Source organism: Zychaea mexicana (assembly GCF_025766255.1).
Source record: "Zychaea mexicana strain RSA 1403 chromosome Unknown BDB00scaffold_50, whole genome shotgun sequence".
NCBI classification, from domain to species: Eukaryota; Fungi; Mucoromycota; class Mucoromycetes; order Mucorales; family Lichtheimiaceae; genus Zychaea; species Zychaea mexicana.
The window spans coordinates 199867-222112 of NW_026516713.1; the positions used below are offsets into that span (position 1 = coordinate 199867).

General features: G+C 44.3%; 6 protein-coding genes across 6 annotated transcripts; 1 reads left to right on the forward strand and 5 right to left on the reverse strand.

Annotated features, from left to right (window-relative positions):
• Positions 1 to 2616: 2616 nt before the first annotated feature.
• On the reverse strand, positions 2617 to 3895 carry BDB00DRAFT_829634 (uncharacterized protein). The gene is made up of 7 exons (XM_053123962.1): positions 3720 to 3895; positions 3529 to 3628; positions 3333 to 3435; positions 3247 to 3269; positions 2991 to 3164; positions 2874 to 2906; positions 2617 to 2791 (listed from the first exon to the last, which is right to left on the reverse strand). Exons 1-7 carry the CDS (start codon positions 3836 to 3838, stop codon positions 2765 to 2767), a joined length of 579 nt encoding a protein of 192 aa, XP_052978462.1. The 5' UTR covers positions 3839 to 3895; the 3' UTR covers positions 2617 to 2764.
• A 1421-nt stretch (positions 3896 to 5316) lies between these two features.
• BDB00DRAFT_829639 (uncharacterized protein) lies at positions 5317 to 7726 on the reverse strand. The gene is made up of 8 exons (XM_053123963.1): positions 7256 to 7726; positions 6886 to 7179; positions 6797 to 6816; positions 6668 to 6716; positions 6448 to 6553; positions 6205 to 6266; positions 5960 to 6072; positions 5317 to 5779 (listed from the first exon to the last, which is right to left on the reverse strand). Exons 1-8 carry the CDS (start codon positions 7550 to 7552, stop codon positions 5722 to 5724), a joined length of 999 nt encoding a protein of 332 aa, XP_052978463.1. The 5' UTR covers positions 7553 to 7726; the 3' UTR covers positions 5317 to 5721.
• An 891-nt stretch (positions 7727 to 8617) lies between these two features.
• On the reverse strand, positions 8618 to 10894 carry BDB00DRAFT_873650 (SBF-like CPA transporter family-domain-containing protein; the record flags this gene model as incomplete). Its single annotated transcript, XM_053127119.1, has 3 exons — positions 8618 to 9882; positions 10033 to 10308; positions 10549 to 10894. The coding sequence occupies 3 exons, from the start codon at positions 10892 to 10894 to the stop codon at positions 8618 to 8620; spliced, it is 1887 nt and encodes a 628-aa protein (XP_052978464.1).
• A 604-nt stretch (positions 10895 to 11498) lies between these two features.
• On the forward strand, positions 11499 to 17475 carry BDB00DRAFT_829644 (glycogen debranching enzyme). The gene is made up of 9 exons (XM_053123964.1): positions 11499 to 11692; positions 12129 to 12235; positions 12329 to 12352; positions 12459 to 13027; positions 13164 to 13827; positions 13991 to 14654; positions 14864 to 16673; positions 16740 to 16820; positions 16900 to 17475. The coding sequence occupies exons 1-9, from the start codon at positions 11585 to 11587 to the stop codon at positions 17454 to 17456; spliced, it is 4584 nt and encodes a 1527-aa protein (XP_052978465.1). The 5' UTR covers positions 11499 to 11584; the 3' UTR covers positions 17457 to 17475.
• BDB00DRAFT_829649 (kinase-like domain-containing protein) lies at positions 17476 to 21102 on the reverse strand. The gene is made up of 15 exons (XM_053123965.1): positions 20911 to 21102; positions 20752 to 20809; positions 20570 to 20600; positions 20341 to 20469; positions 20107 to 20185; positions 19890 to 19989; positions 19850 to 19858; positions 19695 to 19727; positions 19592 to 19623; positions 19445 to 19489; positions 19075 to 19308; positions 18824 to 18969; positions 18391 to 18721; positions 18096 to 18320; positions 17476 to 17885 (listed from the first exon to the last, which is right to left on the reverse strand). Exons 1-15 carry the CDS (start codon positions 20911 to 20913, stop codon positions 17742 to 17744), a joined length of 1599 nt encoding a protein of 532 aa, XP_052978466.1. The 5' UTR covers positions 20914 to 21102; the 3' UTR covers positions 17476 to 17741.
• BDB00DRAFT_456789 (uncharacterized protein) lies at positions 21005 to 22185 on the reverse strand. Its single transcript, XM_053117453.1, has 6 exons — positions 22040 to 22185; positions 21900 to 21906; positions 21690 to 21788; positions 21391 to 21607; positions 21238 to 21296; positions 21005 to 21167 (listed from the first exon to the last, which is right to left on the reverse strand). The coding sequence occupies exons 1-6, from the start codon at positions 22093 to 22095 to the stop codon at positions 21096 to 21098; spliced, it is 510 nt and encodes a 169-aa protein (XP_052978467.1). The 5' UTR covers positions 22096 to 22185; the 3' UTR covers positions 21005 to 21095.
• Between the last annotated feature and the right edge of the window lie 61 nt (positions 22186 to 22246).

Genomic DNA, 22246 nt, shown 5'->3' on the forward strand with positions numbered 1-22246 from the left:
GGAAAAGAGAGAAAGAGCGTGTGAGAGGTAGTAAGTAGTATGTAATCTATTGGCGAGTTAAAAGCAAAAGAAAAAAAGAAAAAGGAATGTAACAATGGGGTGCTCTTTATATAATGTATGCATGAACAACCGTTCTCCTTCTTCTCCCACACCAAAAGAGCGATAATTAACCAGCGGTTAAGGTTAGTTTGACCATTCCTAAATGATCATTTCTGTTCCTTTACTCACAAAATTGCGTGTTATTTCCCAATATTAGGGGCTGAGTATGGATGGGAGGCATTTGACAACAGTTGTGGGCTTTTCAACATGCATGAAAATCATATCGAAGAAGGGTCGCCTTTACACAGACGACACATAAGCGCACCCATCCATTTGCTTTGTATTTCAAGCACTAGGAATTGCCACTTTAAAAGTGGAAATGAAAGAATTGGAAAAACCACACCCAATTATGCTGGGCTTCTTTGTCTCCACATCGCTTATAAGAGATTTTGCCCAAATCCGGGAACGCTAATAATATTCATAATTTGTCTCCGGTAAAAGGAAGAACAGGAGAGAAAGGGGGTCTTTCTATTTCTTTTCCCCAAACGATGCAAGCAAATTTCTTCTTCTACCCAATAACTCAATGTGCTTCGGTTGTTGTTGCCACCCAAATTTATTTCTATGATTAAAGGGAAATTATAGTCAGACATGCCTGCATCCTCCATCCCCCTAGCTACTACCTACAGTATTATTACATAACTACTACAATGTAACTATAGGGATGGAATTACATGGAAGACCGCACTGTCTTTTTTCTTACCGGAACTCCCATGTCTTAACCCTCACCAGCGATAAGCGCTTTCTGAATCATTCCTGCGATCCAAATTGTAATATATGTAGTGGAGAAATAAAAGCAGTGACTATCTCTTGCTATATACGCAAATGAATCCACTTTGTACTACAGCATCATTGCATGACATTTCAAAATTTGGGTATTGCGATCAGAAATGCCAAAAAGAGACTAATGCAATGCAGGTTCATTGTTGTGTTACCATACGCGTTTTCTACTTTGTGATTCGGTGTGGTACTTACCAAAGGTATGACTACTAATGTGATGATATGATACTAAAGATGTGTAATTCATAATCATAAAGAGTATCATCTGAGGATATGTGTTTATTGGAGAGTGGGTTCAAGGATGTCGTCGTACAGTTCTTCTTTAAAAAAAGTCATCAATACGCCGAGAAGAGTGAGAAAAAGTGACAAGTTAATAATGGTACTGCACTGCCAAATCTGCTAATAACGCTGCTGCATCTATGTCCATACACATGAATTTTTAAATCTTTTATGATACTGTGAATCTTTATTCTGATCGTTCTCTGGTTTATGTCAGCTCTCAAAATTGTCAGCGAAATCACATATGCTCACGCTCTGCGTGCTTGTTGAAAGGACTGACTGCTGGCTGGCTGCCCGTTTGTAGCAGCAGTAATTGGTGGGGCCAGTGGTTGTAAAATATACTGTCTCCATCCCTCCGGCCGCGGGAAAACTTAGTGTAGACGGCTCTTTCTTCACTTTCAGTTTTACTCCTTTAGCAAGTTGTTTTTTTCGAAAAGTATACTCATCATCAGTAACAATAACAATAGTAATATTTAGATTAAACTATATCATACCCGCCATTATTGATGCTAAGAGAAACAAAAATAGGCAAAGTGACTTGTTGGCTGCTGCCAATCCTGCGTCGGGGGTACTTTATAGAACAATCATTTATTTAATGAAGGTATATCATTTCGACAAAGACACCCACCCGTGCGTCAGACATCCGAAAGAAGCTGGCGCTGCGGTATTAAAGAGATATGACTCATCGGCAACAAGGGTCGTCGATCGGCCATAACATTGTGCCGGCATCGTGAGGCAACAGGAAGAAGATAGTGGTGGCTCAAAACAAGCACCATCACCGGACAGCAGCTTTGGCAACCAAGCCAGCAGAGCTTTGGCAGATTATTTATAGCCAAAGGGTATAATCTCTGGCGCTATCAAAGGCGATCAATCTTTGATAAAAGATTTGGTGCGTGTATTTTAAAAAACGGATTTGGGTACCATGCTCTACGTATGGTTTATCATATATACTGCCGTTTGGTGTATCGTTGCTTGCTAAATCCTTGTCTTGGTATGATAATATTTAGGAGAAGCGTCGGAGCAGACCAAGGCTTGCTATAACATTGTAGAATAATCACAATAAAACGTCCTCGTTGGAGCTGTCACATTGTAAGTATTGTCTTTGTAGTTTTTGTCTGCTTCAATCAGTAATCTCGGATCATATTGATAGAACATAAACATATTCAGAAGAACGATTTTGGTGCAAAAAACGAACGCAGTGAGCACAACCTTGGAGTGATGCGTTCGTCTATCCTAATTTTGTTGAGGGTATGTTTTTGATCTTTCATTTGAACTGTAACAATGAAAAAGCTCTCACGTGTTTAAAGTACTGTCGCTCAGAGGAAAAACAGCTGTTATGATAATTGATGACGGACTGGATCCTAGAAGTAAGAGAAGCAAGAGGGCCGTCTTTTGGATGAAGCTACTACATTAGTTATTATTAAGAAAAAGTAAATATACAAGGTTCTGATAGTCGGAGTTGTTAATATGCAAGTGCAACACAACAATGAACTTGCATCGCCTTAGAGCCTCTTTGATATGCATATTACTATTATAAATTATTTATTATGATGACAGCCATGGTTTGATACAAGAGTTTGCATGACTCTACTGTTTCTACAGAACGTAACTACCAGCGCAAGAAGTGGGTGGGGCACTACAGAAATTTGAAAGAAAGCACTTGGTAAAATGGAAGATAATGCTCTCCACGATAAATGGAAATGAAAATGGTTCCTTACCTCATAGCCGGTGGGGTTCTTATCAAGGTAAAGCTAAATAAGAGAGAGAGAGAGAGAGAAAGGTTAGGACGACGTCAAATTGATTCCCCTAGTCAACTAATGCAAAAGTAGTATTACCTGGTGATATTCTTCGGCATCGTAAAATTTACCAGCAGGAACGAGTTGTGTGACGATCTTCTTGTCCTTGTAATGTTTTTCTTGAACTTCATCAGTGACGCGTTGAGCAATCTCCTTTTGCTCAGGAGAGTGGTAGAAGATGACAGACCGGTATTGTGTGCCAACATCAGGACCCTGTTTATGTAGTATGTGTTACATGGGTGGTGGTGGTGGTCGTGGTGAGTTTGTCGGCAAATGCAAGAGACTGAAACATTACCTGAGCATTGGCAGTGGTGGGATCTATGATTTTTCCATCACAGTCAGTGAAGAAGAAAGAAAGCCCCATATCAAATTAAGAATTACCATGCATCTTGTAGAAGAATTCAACCAGAGTCTCGTACTTTGTGCGCTTGGGGTCAAATGTCAATTCGACAGCTTCGGCGTGATTGGTGGTACCAGTGCAAACCTTATTGAGGGGGATATGCATATGATTGAGCAAACGTCATTCTCTCTCGTATTAAACATACAAAGAGAGAGAGAGAGAGAGTGAGAGACTTACCAAGCGATAGTCGGGGTCTTCAGTGTTGCCACCAGTGTAGCCGACCTTGGCAGTAACGCCCTCACCACCAAAATGTTTGCGAAAGATATGCTCGACGCCCCTTGAAACGATTCGTATTCATTTTTGCGTGTGTGTTCGAGCATTAGAATCATTGTAATGTCCTCGAATTGCTTCAGAAAAAAAAAGTTTACCAGAAGCAGCCGGCAGCAAAGGTAGCAAGTTCAGTGTTTCCAGACATATGTTTGAGAGTAGAGTAATTAGAGGAGAGATGTCCTTGAAGCTGGATTGCTCGGGAAAGAAAAGCTTTCATTATGCGGGTGCCAATCAATATTGCGTGCTCGACCTTGATTGTTCCGCTCGCGTGGACCCCTCCCCAACTTTTCCCACTCCCACCCACCCCCCCCCCGCCCAACCAAAAAAAAAAAAAAAAGTTCCCCCAGCAGCACATGACTTCTCTAGCTTACTGTTTACAAATACTTAGTATTATAGAAAGACAATTTGCACTATAGATACGGGTGTAAAAAGTAATACTGAGCGCAAAATGAGCCACTGTTATATGCGCGTGAAAACAGGCAAAAACAGGCAACAAACATACATTTAGATGGAGACACTTTATCAAGCAAACGGTTGATCTTGTTATTGATGTCGCCCGCATTAATCGAAAAGGCCAAAGGGCACGTTTTGCTCTCAATGATCCAGCGTTGCCCCGGTCTAGTGACGCGTGCTCCCTATAAAGCTAACTGCGTGCTGTCTATCTTTGCAACCAACCAACAACAGACCGTCTCGTATTAGCACATATAGTCTGCTTCCAAAGTTCAATTGGCATCAACAGGTCTCTTTTTCCATAGTTATGTGGGGGGTTGACAAGACTACCACTTTAAAACAAAGTGGATTCAAACGGTCTACGACTGTATTGCTATCATTGATCGCCAATAACATGCTCACCTGTTCGTACAGCAGCAGGATTTGTAATGACGATGGAACTTGAGCTGTGGTGTTATGTGTAGCTAGTATGGTTCCGTTTCTCACAACGTGGTTCCTAAATGATAATCTTTTGTTTTAGATACATCCGACAACTTGGATCACCGTGAGTTTGATTAAAAGCAAATGACACCCAGCCTGGATGGGGTTAATCCTATTGAGCTTATGGCAGCATAAAGCAGACAGGCACAAAAAAGTTACGAATCCAACCAGAGTGCATATATCTATTCACACAGCGACTTGTTTATTCAATGGAGTCAAAACAACATCTTCCATGATAAACATACAGAACTGCCGATGGCCTTCAAGTAAACACACACGCACACACACACAGAGAGAGAGAGAGAGGTTGAATGAAATGCGCTTGATGTATCTCTACTTGTTCGTCTTATATATGCATGTATAACTTGTTCCTTCCGCTGCAGAACTTTTAATACCTTCTTTAAACGATTACGATAGAAGAGCTGGTAGATCAATACATGCATAATAAGAGTTATATACCATTTTAAAAAGGCGGCTTGGGGGGGGGTTTGAGTGAGTGGTCCGGAGCCAATGTCATTGATGTCTTCATATACACTCAACCATGACAGAGCTGCATGCAGTGAACGAGACTAAGTTTGACACGTGCAGTATTGTTCAGTATAACCCAGGTTTTTTAGTCACTACTACCACTACTACTGCTACTGCTACTGTACACATACTACTACAAAGTACTACTATCTAGAAGTCTGCAACGTGTAGTATCTACTAATAGTATTTCGAGGGCAACCAATTTGTTACCCTTGTTACTTTTTGTGTACATCTGCACATATATCATATTTGAAGAGTGTGATATGTGTGTACAATTAAATAAGGCTCCTTTGATTGCGACGATGGGCAGTATTATTTAATATATCATGTACATACAGTCAGGTCTCTTTATATTTATTAGCCGACATATATGTAGAAGAACATGGTTTCTCTTCTTCTACCTCAGATACTGCGCTCCCTATGATGAATCTATGATGAAGGAAAAGTTAGGGTTTCTTCAAGGGAAAAGGCGGAGGTGGTGCGAAAGTCCAATCATAGAGGGCTTGTATTATATGAGGAAATGATCGCGTCTCCTTTTCCCCCATAGCACATTTCGCCACAGGTCTTTGTGTACGTAAACCAAGATAGTACAGATTTTTAAATCATCAGCCTCGCGGCATTTACATTTAGAAATACTAATTTTTACGCGTCCAAAAGTGAGTTATAATGGGCTCCTAACGAATAAAGATGTTTATGATACCTATGTGAAAAAAAAGGGGGAGAAAATAAACGAGTTAGTTAGGTTTGAGTTAAAATTCAAAGCATCCGTACGCGCTATCTGAACAGAAAGTGATAGCAGTAGTAGTAGTAATAGAAGACGATTATTCTATACTACAAGTAGTAGCAATGCTAAACTATCATGTAGGGTAATGCTACTTACGCCAGTTTAAGTGGTGCCTTGCCGGGATACTCCTCCTCATTGACCTTGAGGACAGGTTGGCCCATCTGAACGATATGGATTGGAACCTCCTTGACGCGTGATAAAGCAACAATCTAAAATGTGTGTCAAAATCACTTTGCCCTTTATTCACCCTTTTTTTTTTCAAATCCATTTACTTTACTTGAAGACATGCCCGCGTTTTATCATCCACTCTCTCCCGCTGTGTGTGTGTGTGCGTGTCTTACCTCTATTTGACCGCCCCATCGAGGGGTTTTCTCAATTTCATCACAATAACGTTCAAAGTCATCTATCAAGGGCGCAAAGCATAGTTTTTTTTTTGTTCTCGTTAGAAGGACCATATGCTGATATTTACGCCCCACCTCTCCCTTGCGCTGTGTACGTAAAAGTTATACAGTTTACACACTGACGACCCAAGATACGTATCCACCTTTCTTCCAACTCCTATTTTTTCATTCTGTTTTTTTTACCTGCACTGTACATGTCGCCGTCGTCTTTGTACAAGAATGGTATAAAATCATCCGAATGATCCCGCATATAACTTGCTGCTAGCTTCCGAAGCTCCTGATGGCCCACCTAGAACAGATAAAGAAAGGAGGTAAAAGTAATGCAAAGTACGCCGTTAGTATACATACCGACAGACGAGCAGTAATCATGGGCAATACGGGCGCCATGCAGATCGACTTTTACCTCCTGGTGATATCTACTAGACAGTTGGTTCGAAATAGCATTGTATAAACTTATACAATATCAGAGAAAAAAAAGTTAGTAAAAAGATCACCATCACCCGCCCACCCAATAAAAAAAGCATTGATTTACCAATGACCATCGGCATGAATCTAAAGTCATGATAAAATTAGTTATTTTGTTACTGCCAACTATTAACCAAATCGTATGGCTTATCTTACCTCATGAACTTTGAGTTTCAGCTTCTCGAGTAACTCTTGGATAGAAGCTTTTTCTAATGCCCCCATATCGACTTGATCGCTAGCCTCCTTTTCGGCCTCGTCACGTAACCGTTGCATTTCTGCCTCACGACGCTGTTGTCGTAACTTTGCCTTATTTGGCTTCTTTTTCTTTTGCTGCTGTTCAATAGCACCAGCCTTCTTGGACGTCTCGTCGGTGGCGTCCTTACCGTTGTTGCCGTCTTGGACACTTAATTCTTGAAGTCGTTCTAACGAAATACCATCGTCTTCGTCCTCCTAAATCGTAAAGGGGGAAATGTTGTCAATATCATTCTCTTTGCTTTGTTATTATGTGAACCACTTTAGAAATCACCTCTTCTTCGCCTTGTAAAGCGCGTAATTCTTTTTCATGTTTCACTCGAAGGTCATATTCCATATCATTGATGCGTGATTGGACTTCCTTCTTTTTCCGCTTGTTGCTGCTTGGAACGGATTTTCGCAATGCAATGATTTTGGCTTGTAATGCTTTTTGTTCAGCCCCATGTCGTTCTTGCATGGCTTCTAGCGTTTCTTGGCCATTCCCGTCAAGTTTGCTATTGTTGTTGTTGTTGGTAGTGTTATCAGCTGGTGCTGTACAAGTGGCTGCTGCAGATTCGACTTGATCTGACATTATTCAAGCTTGGGTTTTGTATTATTATCGGGACTTTCGGACCGTAAGCAGAGGGCATGTACACGTTTTTTTTTTCTGCATATGAAAAAAAAGAAAGTTGGCTCGTTTGGGGTGGGGGGGGTTGTACGTGTGACAGCCCTTTCTCGATTAAAATAGGGAGGTGGAAATAGATGGCTACTTGCATAACAATGTCATATTGCTTAAGGTTGAAAAGATATCCGGGCAACAACAAGCCCCTATCATTGCACACACACCCTCTCTATTCTTACCATGCTCTCCCACTTGAACGCCGCTGGGCTTGGTGCCTGGCTTGGCTGGTGGGTGTGGCAGGCTGCTTCTGCTTCTGCTTCTGCAGCAGCCGCCTCTGCCGCCGCCGCCCCGGTTAGAGCCGGAAATAAAGAAAGAAAAAAAAAAGGAGTAAAAAAGACGCACGGCTAGGCGGGGGATGAGAAAGAGATTTGAGGAACACATTTTTTTCTTTGATACCACCACTACTGCTATATCACCACCAAGTTATTAAAAAAAAGAGACACAGCTTAAGTGTAATGATCCACGTTTGGATGTTTTTTTTACTACGATTTGTATTGTACTTCAAGTTACATACAAAGTCTATATAAGAAATAGAGTCAAGAAGCGGAGAGGATGCAAAAGTAGGAAATTAGACTGGAGTGATCATGATTATACAAAAGAGTAGGTTAAGAAAAATAAGAGAGTTAGAAAGAAAGGAGGCTAGTTGTGCCCATATGCATGATAAGAGGAGGCGGGCGGGCGAAGGTTGAATATGATAGGGCAGAGAGTTTGGAATAGAGCAGAGTGCCATAGAGTATATGTATGTGGAAGAAGCGATATATGCGATGTAGAGAGTATGGAGGTACTTTGTTGGGCTGTGTGCGGAAGTGTGTAGCTAAGGAGGTGGTTGCTGCTGCTGTTGACGGGGAGAGTTAGGGTCTCTTCATATTACTCTACAAAACCCATGTGTTGAGGAATAGAGAGAGAGAGAAATAGAGAGATAGAGTATGAGTGATACGGTAGATGCTAAGACGGGTAGATAAAACAGTGTGTGTTTCAATGATCATCACTGCGGTGATGTGAAGTAGAGTTTCTCACTGTAGAAGACATTCGTCGAGACGACAGTGTGTCTGATGAAAAGCGTGAAGTGTCCAGCGAAATACTTGCCGTGTCTGACGTGAACAATGGCATGTTGTATATGTCGTCTGCATCGTTGTTGTTGCCGGTGCTACTATTATGGTTGTTTCGATGATAGTGCTGCTGGTGCTGGTGCTCGTGCTCTTCGTTGTTGGCGACGCCCATAGACGAGACATGGGACGAGGTCTTGCCAATCATCGTTTCTGATGCGAGCTTCTCGTCGTCGAGGGGTATGTTGTCCATGCCCAGCTTGCTATTGTAGTCGGACTTGCTGTCAACAGCAGCAGGCACCGACGGCACATCAGGCTTCATGTACGCCTTTTCAATAGGAGCAATCTCCTTTGCCAGCTTTTGGTTGGCAAGATCGTCGTCATCGTCGTCCACATTCGTATTGGTGTTGCCGCCATTGAAGGCACTGTCGTCTTGGCTGTCGGTATTGTGGTTGCCGCCGCCATGCGATTGGTCTTCTTCATCACGGGAAGGCGGAATCGCCTTTGCATCTTTCTCCTTGCCGCGCAGGACCCAGTTTTTCAGAATGTCGACTTCAATGTTACCGAGGATGAGCTGCTCGACGTGGTACAGCAGCAGGGGGGTCGACAGAACGCCTATGGTACCTGGATCGCCGTTCTCATACAGCACATTGATCAGCGGGACACCCATGGCAACCGTCTTGGTTGCACCGCAGTACATGACAGCGACCGTGTCTTCACGCGAGTAGCGCAGACGTTTGACCCAGCTGGGCTCCTTGAGCGACGAAGGGAACGGAATGTAGGCCAAGAACAAGGACAGCAGCGAAAACAGAATGTAAAAGCCAAAGTTCATGATCACGACCGCAATAATGTCTGTTGCGCCCACAGAGTTGAACGACCCAGAGTGGAAGGCGTCTGAAAAGACCGACCAGACCATGGTCAGCAATGCAACACTGCTGACGTCCGACAGCCGCCATTTCACCTTGATCTTGGCTACTTTTTCAGTAAATGCAATCTGGATCAATTGGCCCACGACCAGCGGGATCAGTACGGTAATGCCGAGCTGCTTGAGCACAGAAACAAAGTCAACACGGCCGCCGGCTTGTGCGGATTCGTTCTCAGGCGTTGCTTCAATCAGGGGCTCTTGGAAAGTGTCGACGAGGGCAGGCGAGATGAAGATGCCAAGCACATTGCCCACAGCAGCGTTCATCAATGCTAAAAAGTAGGTTACACATGCGAGAGCAGAAAGTGTGAGTGTTTATTGTTTGGTGTTATTGTTTGTGTGTGTGTGTGTGTGTACCGTGTAGCACATACGAAAAACACACAGGGTTCTCTTTATTTATTAGTGTAAAGTAGTTTGTTTACCTGTCGCTTCATTGCCCTTTGCGTTCTTGGTCATGACGACGTTGGAGGACACGGTGGTGGGGGTGCTGGCAGCAATGACGACGCCCATGAGCACGAGCGAGTTCATTGGGACACGCAGCTTGAAGAGCAGAAGGACCAGGCCAAAGACGAAAAAGGGAATGATGACGAGGTTTATGATCTGGATGAGTAGATGCAGTCGGACGCGCATGAAGGTTTGGGTGAGGATGCGTGTGCGGAGCGACAGGCCGGAGATGATGAAGATGATAATGACGGCACCTAGTGTACGCGATGTGTGTACAGAGATGGATAGATAGGAATTATACATGAGAATGCATTAATGGAAAATGTTATTATTATTACGCCACGCTCTCTATGTGGTGTATTGCTGCTGCTGCTGTCTTTCTGCTGTTGTTGTTGTTGTTGTTGTGTATGTACAATGTACGTGTGGCAGAATTGTAATTACAATTGTAATTTTAAATAATAGTGTTTAAAGAAACGAACGAAATGATGTCTTACCCCACTTGATAGAATATTCGGCGCGAATGTAGCCGCCCTTTCTGGCAATGTCTGGACATGCGTAGCCTAGGCAGATGACAAAGGCCAGGCCGACCAGGAACCAGTACTTTTTCAGCATGACAAGCGAATATGCTTTGGCTTTGCGCAGCTTTTCTTTGACAGCAGCGCTCCTTGGCGGTGGTGCTATGGTTACTGATTTGTCGTCGTCGTCGTCGTACGAGGGTGGAAAGGACGGTTTTTGTGAGAGTGGTGATGGAGATGACCCATTGCCTCCCTTGTGAACGGTTGCATCGCTGGCGAATGACGACGTGGCCTTTAGTCTGGATTCGTCCACCGTGTACATCATATTGGAGTGAAGACGGTATGTGCTGTATGTGTGTGTGTGTGTGTAATGAAGGGAAGTTGCAGACAGCAAGACGAAGAAGAAAAGAAAAAGACAGGCGAAAAGCAAGCAGGCGCGAAATAAAAGGGAAAAGACGTCAGGTCCATTTAAATATTCTTCTTCTATCTGCCTTCGCTGTGTGGGTTGGTCGGTGGGGGGGTGGGGGTGGGGGAGAGAGAGAGAGGCAGGAAATCCCACCCCCTTTACAAAGGAGACGAGCAAGGGATTGCTTCTTGTCCTTCTTGTTGCTTTCGCTGGGGGTGGGGTGGGGTGGGGGAGGCCAGCACAAAGAGAGATCGCCCAGAGCTGTGCTTTATTTATTGGGGGTGAGGGTGGGTAATGCAATGATATAAAATACAAATCACAGTGGGGCTTACTTGCCCTAAAAAGAGCAGCGATACGTAGCTGGTTGCTAGGAAACCATGCTGAATCCCCATGGTGATTGAAATGGGTAATACAAGAGAAGCACTTGCGTGTGAAAAGTGCAACGACGACGACGACAACAACAACAAAAGAAGATGCTTCCAACCATTTCTCGCTCTTTCTCTTTCTTTTTCTCTCTCTCTTTTTTTTTTTGCGCTTCCGCGTACACACTCGCCGTGCATACACACACACACACACACACACACACAGTTGAACCACAGAGCCCACTCAATGACAAAGGACATCACCGCCGCGAAAAAGATTCTGGCCAAAACGACACTACCCCTACTCTACGCCCTCCCTTTGGCGGATGACGGCTCGCCTGATAATGCCAAGACCGTAAGTCAACAGAAAAAATAGTATAGCACATCCCACCCACACACACCCTCGCGCATTCCATCCCAAACCATCACACACTCTGGCCAATGTATTATGCCTATTACATGCCGCTATCTTTCTTGCCTGGCAGACAGACTCCCTTTATGCCTTTGTCTTCTTCTCTGCTGCTGGGCATATGTTGTGCTGCTGGCAGTGAGTGATAGCTGCCCTTGACCTACACTCACGCCTCCCCCCCCAATATGCGCAAAGAGCCTATCTCTTTTTTTTTTAATCCATCGCCAAAAGAGAGACACCCCTTTATTCCCCCAGTTGTGCCCGCTTGTCCTTCTGCATGCGAACATTCTCTCCAGAAACTATTGGGTGGAGTGCTCCTAGATGAATGACATCTCACTCTTTTTTTTGTTTTTCATGCTCCCCTTCTGAAACCGTACTGTAGTACGTTCGAATCCCGCTGTATCGACACCAGAGCTGTCATCTCCGTTTCATCCTAAAGACGGGCTCCATTGCGGCAAACAATGATCCTGTACTCAACATTTATCAAGGGTAAGCTCAACTACCGCGTTCTTTCCTTGATAATCGGGGCGATATCAATCGTTTATTTTCTCATCATCCCATCTTCTGCTCTCTCTCCGATAGGTCTTTGCTTTCACATGCAGTACAGTACGGAACCTCTTTTTTGATACAAGAATCACAACAGATGTGTTGGTCTTTTTTGGAACTCAGGGTGGGGTAGCCTAATCAGGACCTTTTTTATTTTTCAATCCAGATTCGATGCACAGCACCATTATTGCGACATTGAACTCAACATGCCGGGTGCGTATGCTTATCACGTCAGTTTTCAGCAGCAGCAGCAGCAGCAGCAGCAAGAAGAAGAAGAAGGGTGTCAACAAAAGACGAGCAAGAAGACAACGAGTGGCCAATCGGGCTATTTCGTGGTCGAGCCACGTTTGTACAACCATCTCCCGCTTGATGCCGTCATGATCCAATCCATTATCCCGAAATGGATGGGCCCGCTCTCGCAATGGCAACCCCATATCGATCTGATCAAACGCTCCGGTTACAACATGATTCACTTTGCTCCCATGCAACAGCGCGGCTCGTCTGACTCGCCCTATAGTATCCATGACCAGCTTTTGTTTGCCGACGACTTGTTCTCCAACGGTTCTTCTAATACTACCACTCCAGTACAACCACCATCGCCCGAGGAGCGCGTCCAGCTCGTGCGGTCTGTGCTGACTGACATCCAGACTAAACAAGGGATCATGTGCTTGTCCGACGTTGTCTGGAACCACACCAGCCATGACTCGCCCTTCTTGAACGATCACCCAGATGCAGGTAAGGGGGTTGACAGCGCGTCATATAGTTACACGTATATATAAGCCTACATGATGGTGAACAAGGATTGCTGCATCGAGTCGCCTGACGCTCTAAACTAACCCGCGTGTGATCATAAATATTATTGTTGTTGCAGGATATAATCTCGAAAACTCGCCGCATCTTGTGCCTGCGTATGAATTAGACACGGCGCTTTTAGAATTGTCCCAAGACATGGAAAAGCACGGTCTACCCAGGAGCATAAGGACCGTGCAAGATGTGGATGCAGTCATCACGCATATCAAAGAGTCCATTTTCCCGCGCTTAAAGCTATGGGAATACAAGACAGTTGATCCGTCCCAGTACACAGACGAGGCCATAAAAGGCATAGACCCGATACCACCGTATGAGCGTCCTCAGGACTTATCGGACATCGCCGACAAACCCATTGATGTTCTAGCAGACTTGTTTGCCAAACATGCCATCATCCAAGAGGGCGGTCAACAGCAGCAGAAGCAGCAGCAGCAGCAACGACCCAGTATCCGAGGTTCCAAAGCACTTGACTTGTCTCGTGCCGTTTCATTCGTGCAGGCTGCCGCTGCTTCTGGTTCTGCCGCCCTTGCAGAGATCGTTGCTGATGCTGAGGATGCGTCTGACCGCGTGACGATATCCGTTTTTAGAAAATTGTTGAGCCAGTACAACCTCGTTCAGTACCAGGAGTATGACAATGACGTTGCGATTGCATTGGAGAATATCCGCTCACGCATCATGTATACGCGTTTGGATGAAAATGGTCCGCGTTTGGGTGACGTGAGTGCTAGGTTAGTAATTCTGGTCTTGTTTTGAATTGGCAGCGAAAGCAGCAGCAAAAGCAACGCCCCCTTTCTATTATACATATATGTAACAATAATAATTGTAATGTTAACGTAAGAACGAGCGACTCACATACTTACACATCACACACGCTCCCTATCTTTCGCACAGCGCCCCTCTTGTAGAAAGCTACTTTACCAGACTCGACAATGCAACAGCACTGGCCAACAATGGATGGATTTGGAACGCAGACCCCATGCAGGATTTTGCAGGTCCTGAGTCATCGGCCTATCTGCGCCGCCAAGTGATTTGTTGGGGCGACTGTGTGAAACTGCGTTATGGACAGTCACCCGAGGACAACCCATGGTTATGGAACCATATGCGGACCTACACGGAACAGGTTGCTTCGTTGTTCGATGGCGTTCGAATCGATAATTGCCATTCGACTCCGTTACATGTGGCCGAATACTTGTTGAACGCTGCTCGTCGCGTACGACCCGACCTCTATGTTCTCGCTGAATTGTTTACGGGCTCACCCGATATGGATCTTCATTTCGTTTCACGGCTAGGCATTCATGCATTATTGAGAGAAGCCATGCAGGCTTGGGATCCGCATGAATTGTCGCGTATGGTGCATCGCCACGGTGGCAAGCCTGTGGGTAGCATGGATCAAGACCTCAATTGGCAGGTCATCACCCGTTATAGGAACAACAAGACGATGGAGCAAGAAGAAAAGGTGTTGATGATCCCCATTGAACATGCAAGTCCGCCACGAGCCTTGTTTATGGACTGCACGCATGATAATCAGACACCTTATCAAAAGCGAACTGCAAAAGTAACGTACATCCGTATATATTTTGTTTTTCGGGATGCGTGCGTACGTGTGTTATGCGTTATTCATGTATGCGTGCGTGCGTCCGCGCGTATATGTTTGTTGTCTCACGCACACACACACACACACACAAAGAGATGAAGACAACAACAATAATAACTTTCCTTCTCCCCCCCCCCAAAAAAAAAAACGGTGCATTACCATGATAACAGGATACATTGCCTAATGCAGCAATCGTTGCATTTTCGGATTGTGCCACAGGCAGCGTCAAAGGCTACGATGAGATTTACCCGCGCTTACTCGACGTGGTTTCAGAAAAGCGTCTGTACTCGCCCTACTTGGACCATCCGGTGGGCATTGTCAATGTCAAGGCGCAGCTCCAAAAGCTGCATCTCAGCATGTCGCTGGAAGGATTTACCCAAGTCCACGTGCATCATGAAGGCGACTACATCCTAGTGCATCGACAACATCCAGAGACGCACGAAGGATACCTACTTATTGCACACACCGCATTCCCAAAATCAGATGGCGGGATCAAGCCTATCCGATTACACATGACCAAGCTAAGCTATGTCTTTGGCGCATCGTTGACTGTTGACGATTCGGTCGAGCACGACACAAAGTACTTGATGGGATTCCCAGCGACTGTGACAGATTTACCTGCGCCAAACTGTATACAGCAAGATGATGGCTATGTCACGATCGACTTGCCCCACGACGTGTTTGTTCCTGGATCCATCTATATCTTTAAAACGTCGATCGGCGATCATCTCGAAGAAATCAAAAAGCTTGTCACAAACGTGCCTGACTCAGTGATTGAGCCGTTGGAATTGCTTGATTGTAACGTAATCTTGTATCGTTGTGAAGGAGAAGAATTGGATGCAACAGGGGGTAGTGGCGTCTATGACATCCCCAACTGGGGAAAGCTACCTTATGCCGGCCTAGAAGGATTCATGTCCATCTTGCGACCGATTATTCGCGACAATGATCTCGGTCATCCGTTTTGTGACAATTTGCGCCAGGGACCCTGGGCTATGGACTATGTCCAGGATCGATTAAAAGCTTATCCTCACTGCAAAAACTTGGTCGATTGGTTCGCGTCACGGTTTTCAACAGTGCGAGAAAAACTGCCGGATTTCTTGGTGCCCAAATACTTTGCTATGGCTGTCCATGCCATCTACCAGCGTGTGAGAGACCATGCATTATCCAAAATGTCGTCTCTTGTTTACAACAGCGTTGATCCATTCATGCACCAACTGGGTCTCTGTACAGTCCAAATGTACGGTGCCGTGCCTTCAACGAGCTTATATCCACGCACAACGACAGCTTGTCTCGCTGCTGGATTACCGCACTTTTCTCATGGATACATGCGCACATGGGGCCGCGACGTGTTTCTTTCGCTTCGCGGACTTTTGTTGGTGACGGATCAATTTGAAGCTGCCAAGCAACACATTCTTTCCTTTGCAGCAACGCTACGTCATGGCGTTTTGCCCAACTTGTTGGACGCAGGTCGGTCGCCACGGTACAATGCGCGTGATGCTGTGTGGTTCTTTATGCAGTCTGTTCAAGACTATTATTACATGGCTCCCGACGGTCCATCCATCCTTGAAGAGCGCGTGCTGCGTCGGTTCCCGCAAGATTATACTTACGTGCCTGTAGATCAAGGTTATACCTGGGAGTGTAGCATGGCTGAACTGGTCCAGGAGATTATGCAGCAGCACGCACAGGGCATTCATTTCCGCGAACATAATGCTGGGCCGCAGATTGATTCGCAAATGAAGGACCAAGGGTTTAATATTGATATTACCGTCGATTGGTCGACAGGTGTTCTCGTGGGTGGTAATATTTGGAATTGTGGCACGTGGATGGATAAGATGGGCGAGAGCGAAAAGGCTGGCAACAAGGGTTATCCCGGCACACCACGCGATGGTGCTCCTGTTGAGATCACAGGGTTGTTGAAGAGCGCGCTGCGTTGGATTCTACAGCTCAATCGTAATCAGTTCAATTGGGATTGCGTCAAAGGTACTTATAGTATATTCTAGGTTGGTGCTTTTCTCCCCATTCTAACATTTTGTCATCTCTTGATAGTGGACAACAAAACGATCACTTATAACGAGTGGAACGAGTTGCTGCAAAAGAGCTTTGAGCGCGCCTATTACATCCCTAGTGGTAAGTGACACCGCTTCTTATGCATGTTTGTTAATTAAGGTATACCAACAACATATCAACCACAAACCCCTTATGCTAGATCCTAGTCAAGACAAGGACCATGATGTGGATCCAAACATCATTCACCGCCGGGGCATTTACAAAGACGTCTACAAGGCCACTGAGCCATACACAGAATACCAGTTCCGTCCAAACCTATGCGTTGCCATGGTGGTTGCACCTGAACTCTTTGACCGGACCCACGCAGCCGAATGTCTCAACCTGATGAACAAGCTCTTACTAGGTCCATTGGGTATGCGTACGCTAGATCCTGGAGACATGCGCTATCGCCCTTACTACAACAACGGTGAAGACTCGGACGATTTCGATACGTCCAAAGGCCGCAATTATCATCAAGGGCCCGAATGGGTATGGCTCACTGGATATTACTTGCGCGCAGCATACAAGATGGGTACCTTGACCCCGCCTGAAATTGCGCGTATTCTGAGAGCCCACCGGGATCATGTTAGCTCAAGTGTTTGGGCAGGTCTACCGGAATTGACAAACAAGGACGGCGAAACATGTTGGGACTCTTGCTTTACGCAAGCATGGTCAGCAAGTGGATTATTGGATCTCATGTATGATATGCAACAATAAATTTTTCTCTAATATGGTTTGTACTTTTAAAAATAAAAGATGTTTGTTGCTGTATGTTATTTTGGAAGCGTGGAATGTGGTGTAATATGTAATGTTGGATTGCGGGAGCGAGAGACAGACAGAGAGGTTTTTTTGTATAGCAATAATACTAATAAAATGGGGCGAAAGCAAGCAAATAACTGGGGGAGGCTACATCATCACCATTGGGTTGGTAAATTATCAATTTCGAACTTTAACACAATAAATTTTTTTTCACACAATGTGATTAGTGAACATAAAGAAACTTTATCCGTTGTTTTTCAAACAACGGTACATTTCCTCGAAAAGTACTTGTGTCGTCCCTGGACATTCGCGTTCAGCTCCATGGAACGCTCGTCGCAATGTCTCTAAAGCTGCTTGCGACTTGTGGCTTCGTGATCCGGCTTGCAGCTATAACAAAAGAAGAAGAATTATGTTAATCAGCCACAAACCATAATTCTGTTTCATTTTTATTTTGCCTTTTTCTTTGCTTTTCTCCATCCTACATAGTAGTTTCCTCCTCCTCCTCCCCTACCCCTCCTCTCCAAAGGAAAAATTCAAATATATCCCCCACTTCCCTTTTTTCCTTTTTCCCTGATTATGATTAATATCGACATATACCTTAATCAGTGCCGGGTTAATAGCATCTCGAAGAATCGATTCGCTCTTTATTGTATTGATACTTCTTGAAGAAGGAGAGTTGCTGGGCAGTTGAGAGGAATGGGTATAGTTGTTGTGGTAATCGTTACGTTGTTGTTGGACATATTTGGAATCAATGGCTCGGACCGTATTTTGACTCGTGGTCTCATCCAATTCGCTATACAGACTGCTGCTAGATGACAAGCTCTAAGAAATATAATCATCCACATCAGTTGTTGTTTCTGTTAGTTGAGATAAGCAATCGCTCTTTTTTTACCCTAGAATCTGCTGAGTTGCGAGGTAATCCAAGCGATCTGTTGCTGCTATTTTTGAGGTTATGGTTACTGTTGCTAAGCGGCTTCAATTGCTGATTCGAGGGTGACTCAGGAAGAGGACGCGTATGATTGTTGTTGTGGTTATTGTTGATGTGATTATTAGCGGTGGCAGCAGTGGTGGTATTAGTGCTTGCAAGTGAAGTCGTGCTTCCAGCATAAGAACCCAAGGAATATCGACTTGGTGCGGCTGAGGGGATCGTGGGTTTAGGTGCGGGCGGAAGTGATTGTCGGACAGTACCGAAATCCCAGCCATCATCATCAGGCATGTCAATGCTAAATAACAATTACGCCAGAAAAATAAAATAATTCAATACCATGCCTTCTTTGTACAACCAACCAACGGATCCTTCTCCCCCCTTGTATTGAATACTGTACGTAGAATCATCTTCTGAATGGTTACTGCTCCTGTCATCGTGTGTGGCAGCCCATTGTTCATGCTGGTCAATAAGCTCGGTCAAGTACGAAATCTTTTTCGCACTCTTGATAAATTTATGCTTCAATAGCTCTTTGGCCGATGGTCTCTGTTTGGTTAATATAGATTTCAAATTAGGAAAATTCTCTTTTTTTCTCGTTCTTTTTTTTTCATCTAGTATAAAAAAAACAATCGTGGTCGTGCTCTTCTCTACCTGTCTAGGATCCATTTGGAGACACACATGTACAAAATCTCGGAATGCTTTGCTATAGTTGCCTTCCAGAGCAGGAGGAGGATCTTTGGGTATAAGAAACAGGACCCGCATCGGATGTTTTTCGGCATGAGGTGGCTCGCCTTTAGCCAATTCCATTGCGGTAATGCCCAGCGACCAGATATCTGCTTTGTAATCGTAACCGGATTGCTTAATAACTTCGGGTGCCATCCAGAACTAACCATCCCCCAACCCCCGCGAAAATAGTAAACACATAAAAAAAAGCGGTTATTGCATGTTATATTTTCGAATTCTCCCTCCGCATATGCTCAAAGAACTCTTGTTGGAGAAAAATGGTATATATTTGACTTACAGGTGTACCAACAAACGTGTTCTTTTTCGTTAATGTTGCTGTGAGCTATACACATGGAAATGTATGGGTTATTGAGCTTATTCTTTTGACCGATCCGCCCCAGAAATCGGATGGACAGCCGCGCATTTCTCTTTTGAAAGGACTTACCTGACCAGAGACACCGAAATCGGCAAGCTTGACTAGTTTTTATAATAAGATAGTTGCATTAGTGGACTAACAAGAGAAAGATCCAATCTGCTTTTGGGCTTACCTTCACCATTGGATCCGAGCAAGATGTTTGCAGCTAATATTGCATAAATAATAAAATTTTTTGTTTATAGTCATCCCATTACTGCATCCCATAATCTCTAAGTGGTGTTTACCTTTGATATCTATCAGAACGAGGAAAAATCGGCTATAGTGTTAGTTTGATGACTAGTAGAAGGTTCCAAGTAGAAATACGTACCGCGATGGAGTTTGCCTTCTGTGTGCAAATACTCGAGACCACGGAGCAGTTCGCGTATGATGATGGCAATGTATTGTTCTTGCATTGGGTTCACTTTAAGCTAGACGTAGCGATATCATTGGAGCATATGCGTCAATAATTTCATTGTACAAATATGGTATACTGTTTTTGACCTCTCTGTACTCTTTTTGATTTTGTCGCAGTAGTATTTACTTACAAGATCACTGCATGATCCACCCGAGCAAAATTCCATCACAATCCATAGAGCACTATCTTTAAGATATGATCCATGGTACCTGTATAATAATAAGACGTGTGTGTATGCGTCTGTGTGTGAGTAAAAGCGAAAAGATAGTTGTATGCACATCTCCCCCTTCCTCCCTCGTCCTCCTTATTTTTGGCGGCTATATAATAACTGCAGACCAAAAAGAAGAAAGAAAAAAAAGTTTACTTTGTCACATATTGCGAGTCCAGTTGAGAAAGAATAGCAATCTCTTGTTGAATGTCGTCTATTTCATCTTCGGCGCTCTCGAGGTCAATTATCTTAATCGCAACAGGTTTCTGCGTTCGTTTGTCAATGCTAAAAAGAGAGACACCGTTCGTTATATTATAAGCTGGCAACTATATGTGTGTGTATCTGTGTGATGCGCGTCCCCTTGTTTTGCCTTCAATCTCCTTACCCTTTAAACACCTCACCGAACGATCCTTTGCCTATAGAGGTTAGGATTCGCGAAAAAAGAGTGAGTTTACAATTTTGACGTTATAGATTTTCTGGGTGAAGGTTGGAGGTGGGGGCCCGTTCCTGAAAGTTGTGTATATACTGTAGCTTATACCAGCCTTATTTAGGCGTTGTCTTCTTTACCTATTCGCTCATGCTTTGTGTAAAACAGTTCTGGATCAGCCGTATGTCGAGCAGTGTTCTGTTCACAAAGGAAAAAGAGGTGTGTGTGTGTTTTTTCGTATTTAGCATAAGACCAGAGTAAGGTACAACCAGTAAAGCTGTTTCACATTTTGGGCTAACCATCGTTTTTGACAAGGACGTGTTCTTTAATTTTTCTTAATCTTTTTGAGAGTTGAAGCGAGCAAGATGAGTGAAGTGAAAGGGCGAGAGAGAGAGAGAGAGAGAGAGAGCGAGCAAAGAAACAAGGGGGGGGGAGAAAGCGAAGAAATAAAGGGAAACAAAATGCCGAACAAGTTGGGCTAGTTTTAGTTTTGGAATAGCAGGCTGGCAGCCAAGTCTGGGTTTCCTGACGCCATGTCCAACGCATGGATCGCCTCCTAAAAACATGAATATTAGGTGTCCACACTCTTCCTTATTTTCTTTTCGTTGCACTTCCTGGCTCTTTACCTGGCGATTGACACCAAGGTTCGTGAGAAGTTTAATGTGCTCTTCTGGGTATTTGGATTCTGCAAATAAAATATTAATTATTCTCGGTTCTGTGTGGTGTGTTGACATGGATAGTAAACAATTAACTATAATAAGAGCCATTCAAGTATGTACCTTGTTTCAATGGCTGTTGTTGCTGTTGCTGATGCTGCTGTTGCTGCTGCTGCTGCTGTTGCTGCTGCTGCTGCTGTTGAGATGATGATGATGCTGCTGCTGCTGCAGGTTCAGAAGGCGTCCCTGAACTACTGCTACTGCCAGCTGCATTTGCGTTCGCCTGGTTGCCCGCAACACGCGCCTCCGTCGGCATTTCATCGTCGGCGCTGCCATGGATCTAATATAAATTAATCAAAGACACGTTTCGTGTAATCAGTTTTTTCGCTGACTTTCAATATAAACCGGGGCGTCATTTCTACCTCAATCATGCGTTGCTTTTCCGGCAGCTCGTGCTCATTCAGAAATGGTATATCACAATCGTCAAATGTCAGTGCATTTTTCCGAAGATCAATGCATGCCTGTCATCATAATTACCATCACCGACATTCATCGATATGTTAGTTCTACAATCTTCGCTCTAAAAGTAGGCTATCGTCATCCAAATGTACGCTAATTTGCCATTTGCTTACCCTATGTCTTCTCAACATGTCAAGACCAAACAGCAGTTCCGACCCTTTTCCTTCCACCACAATAAATGAACAGGCAATAAAGAAGTCCTTTGAAAGCTTCATTTGCGCACTGTGAATCCGTCCGAGAATGTTGGCCGTACCTACGCCCTTTGCAATACCATTGAATCGAGTATCCACCAACCGCATCATCCCACATGCTTCGGCCGTCTCGGGACTGACTTTAAAAGTTTCCCCAATGATTAGATTTAGCATTGTTGGCATTTTAAATTGTGTGCAGTAACACTGATTAGTTGCTCTGCGTGAATACCAGAGTTACTTACTGACGGTACTTTGTGCACCAGAGTCCA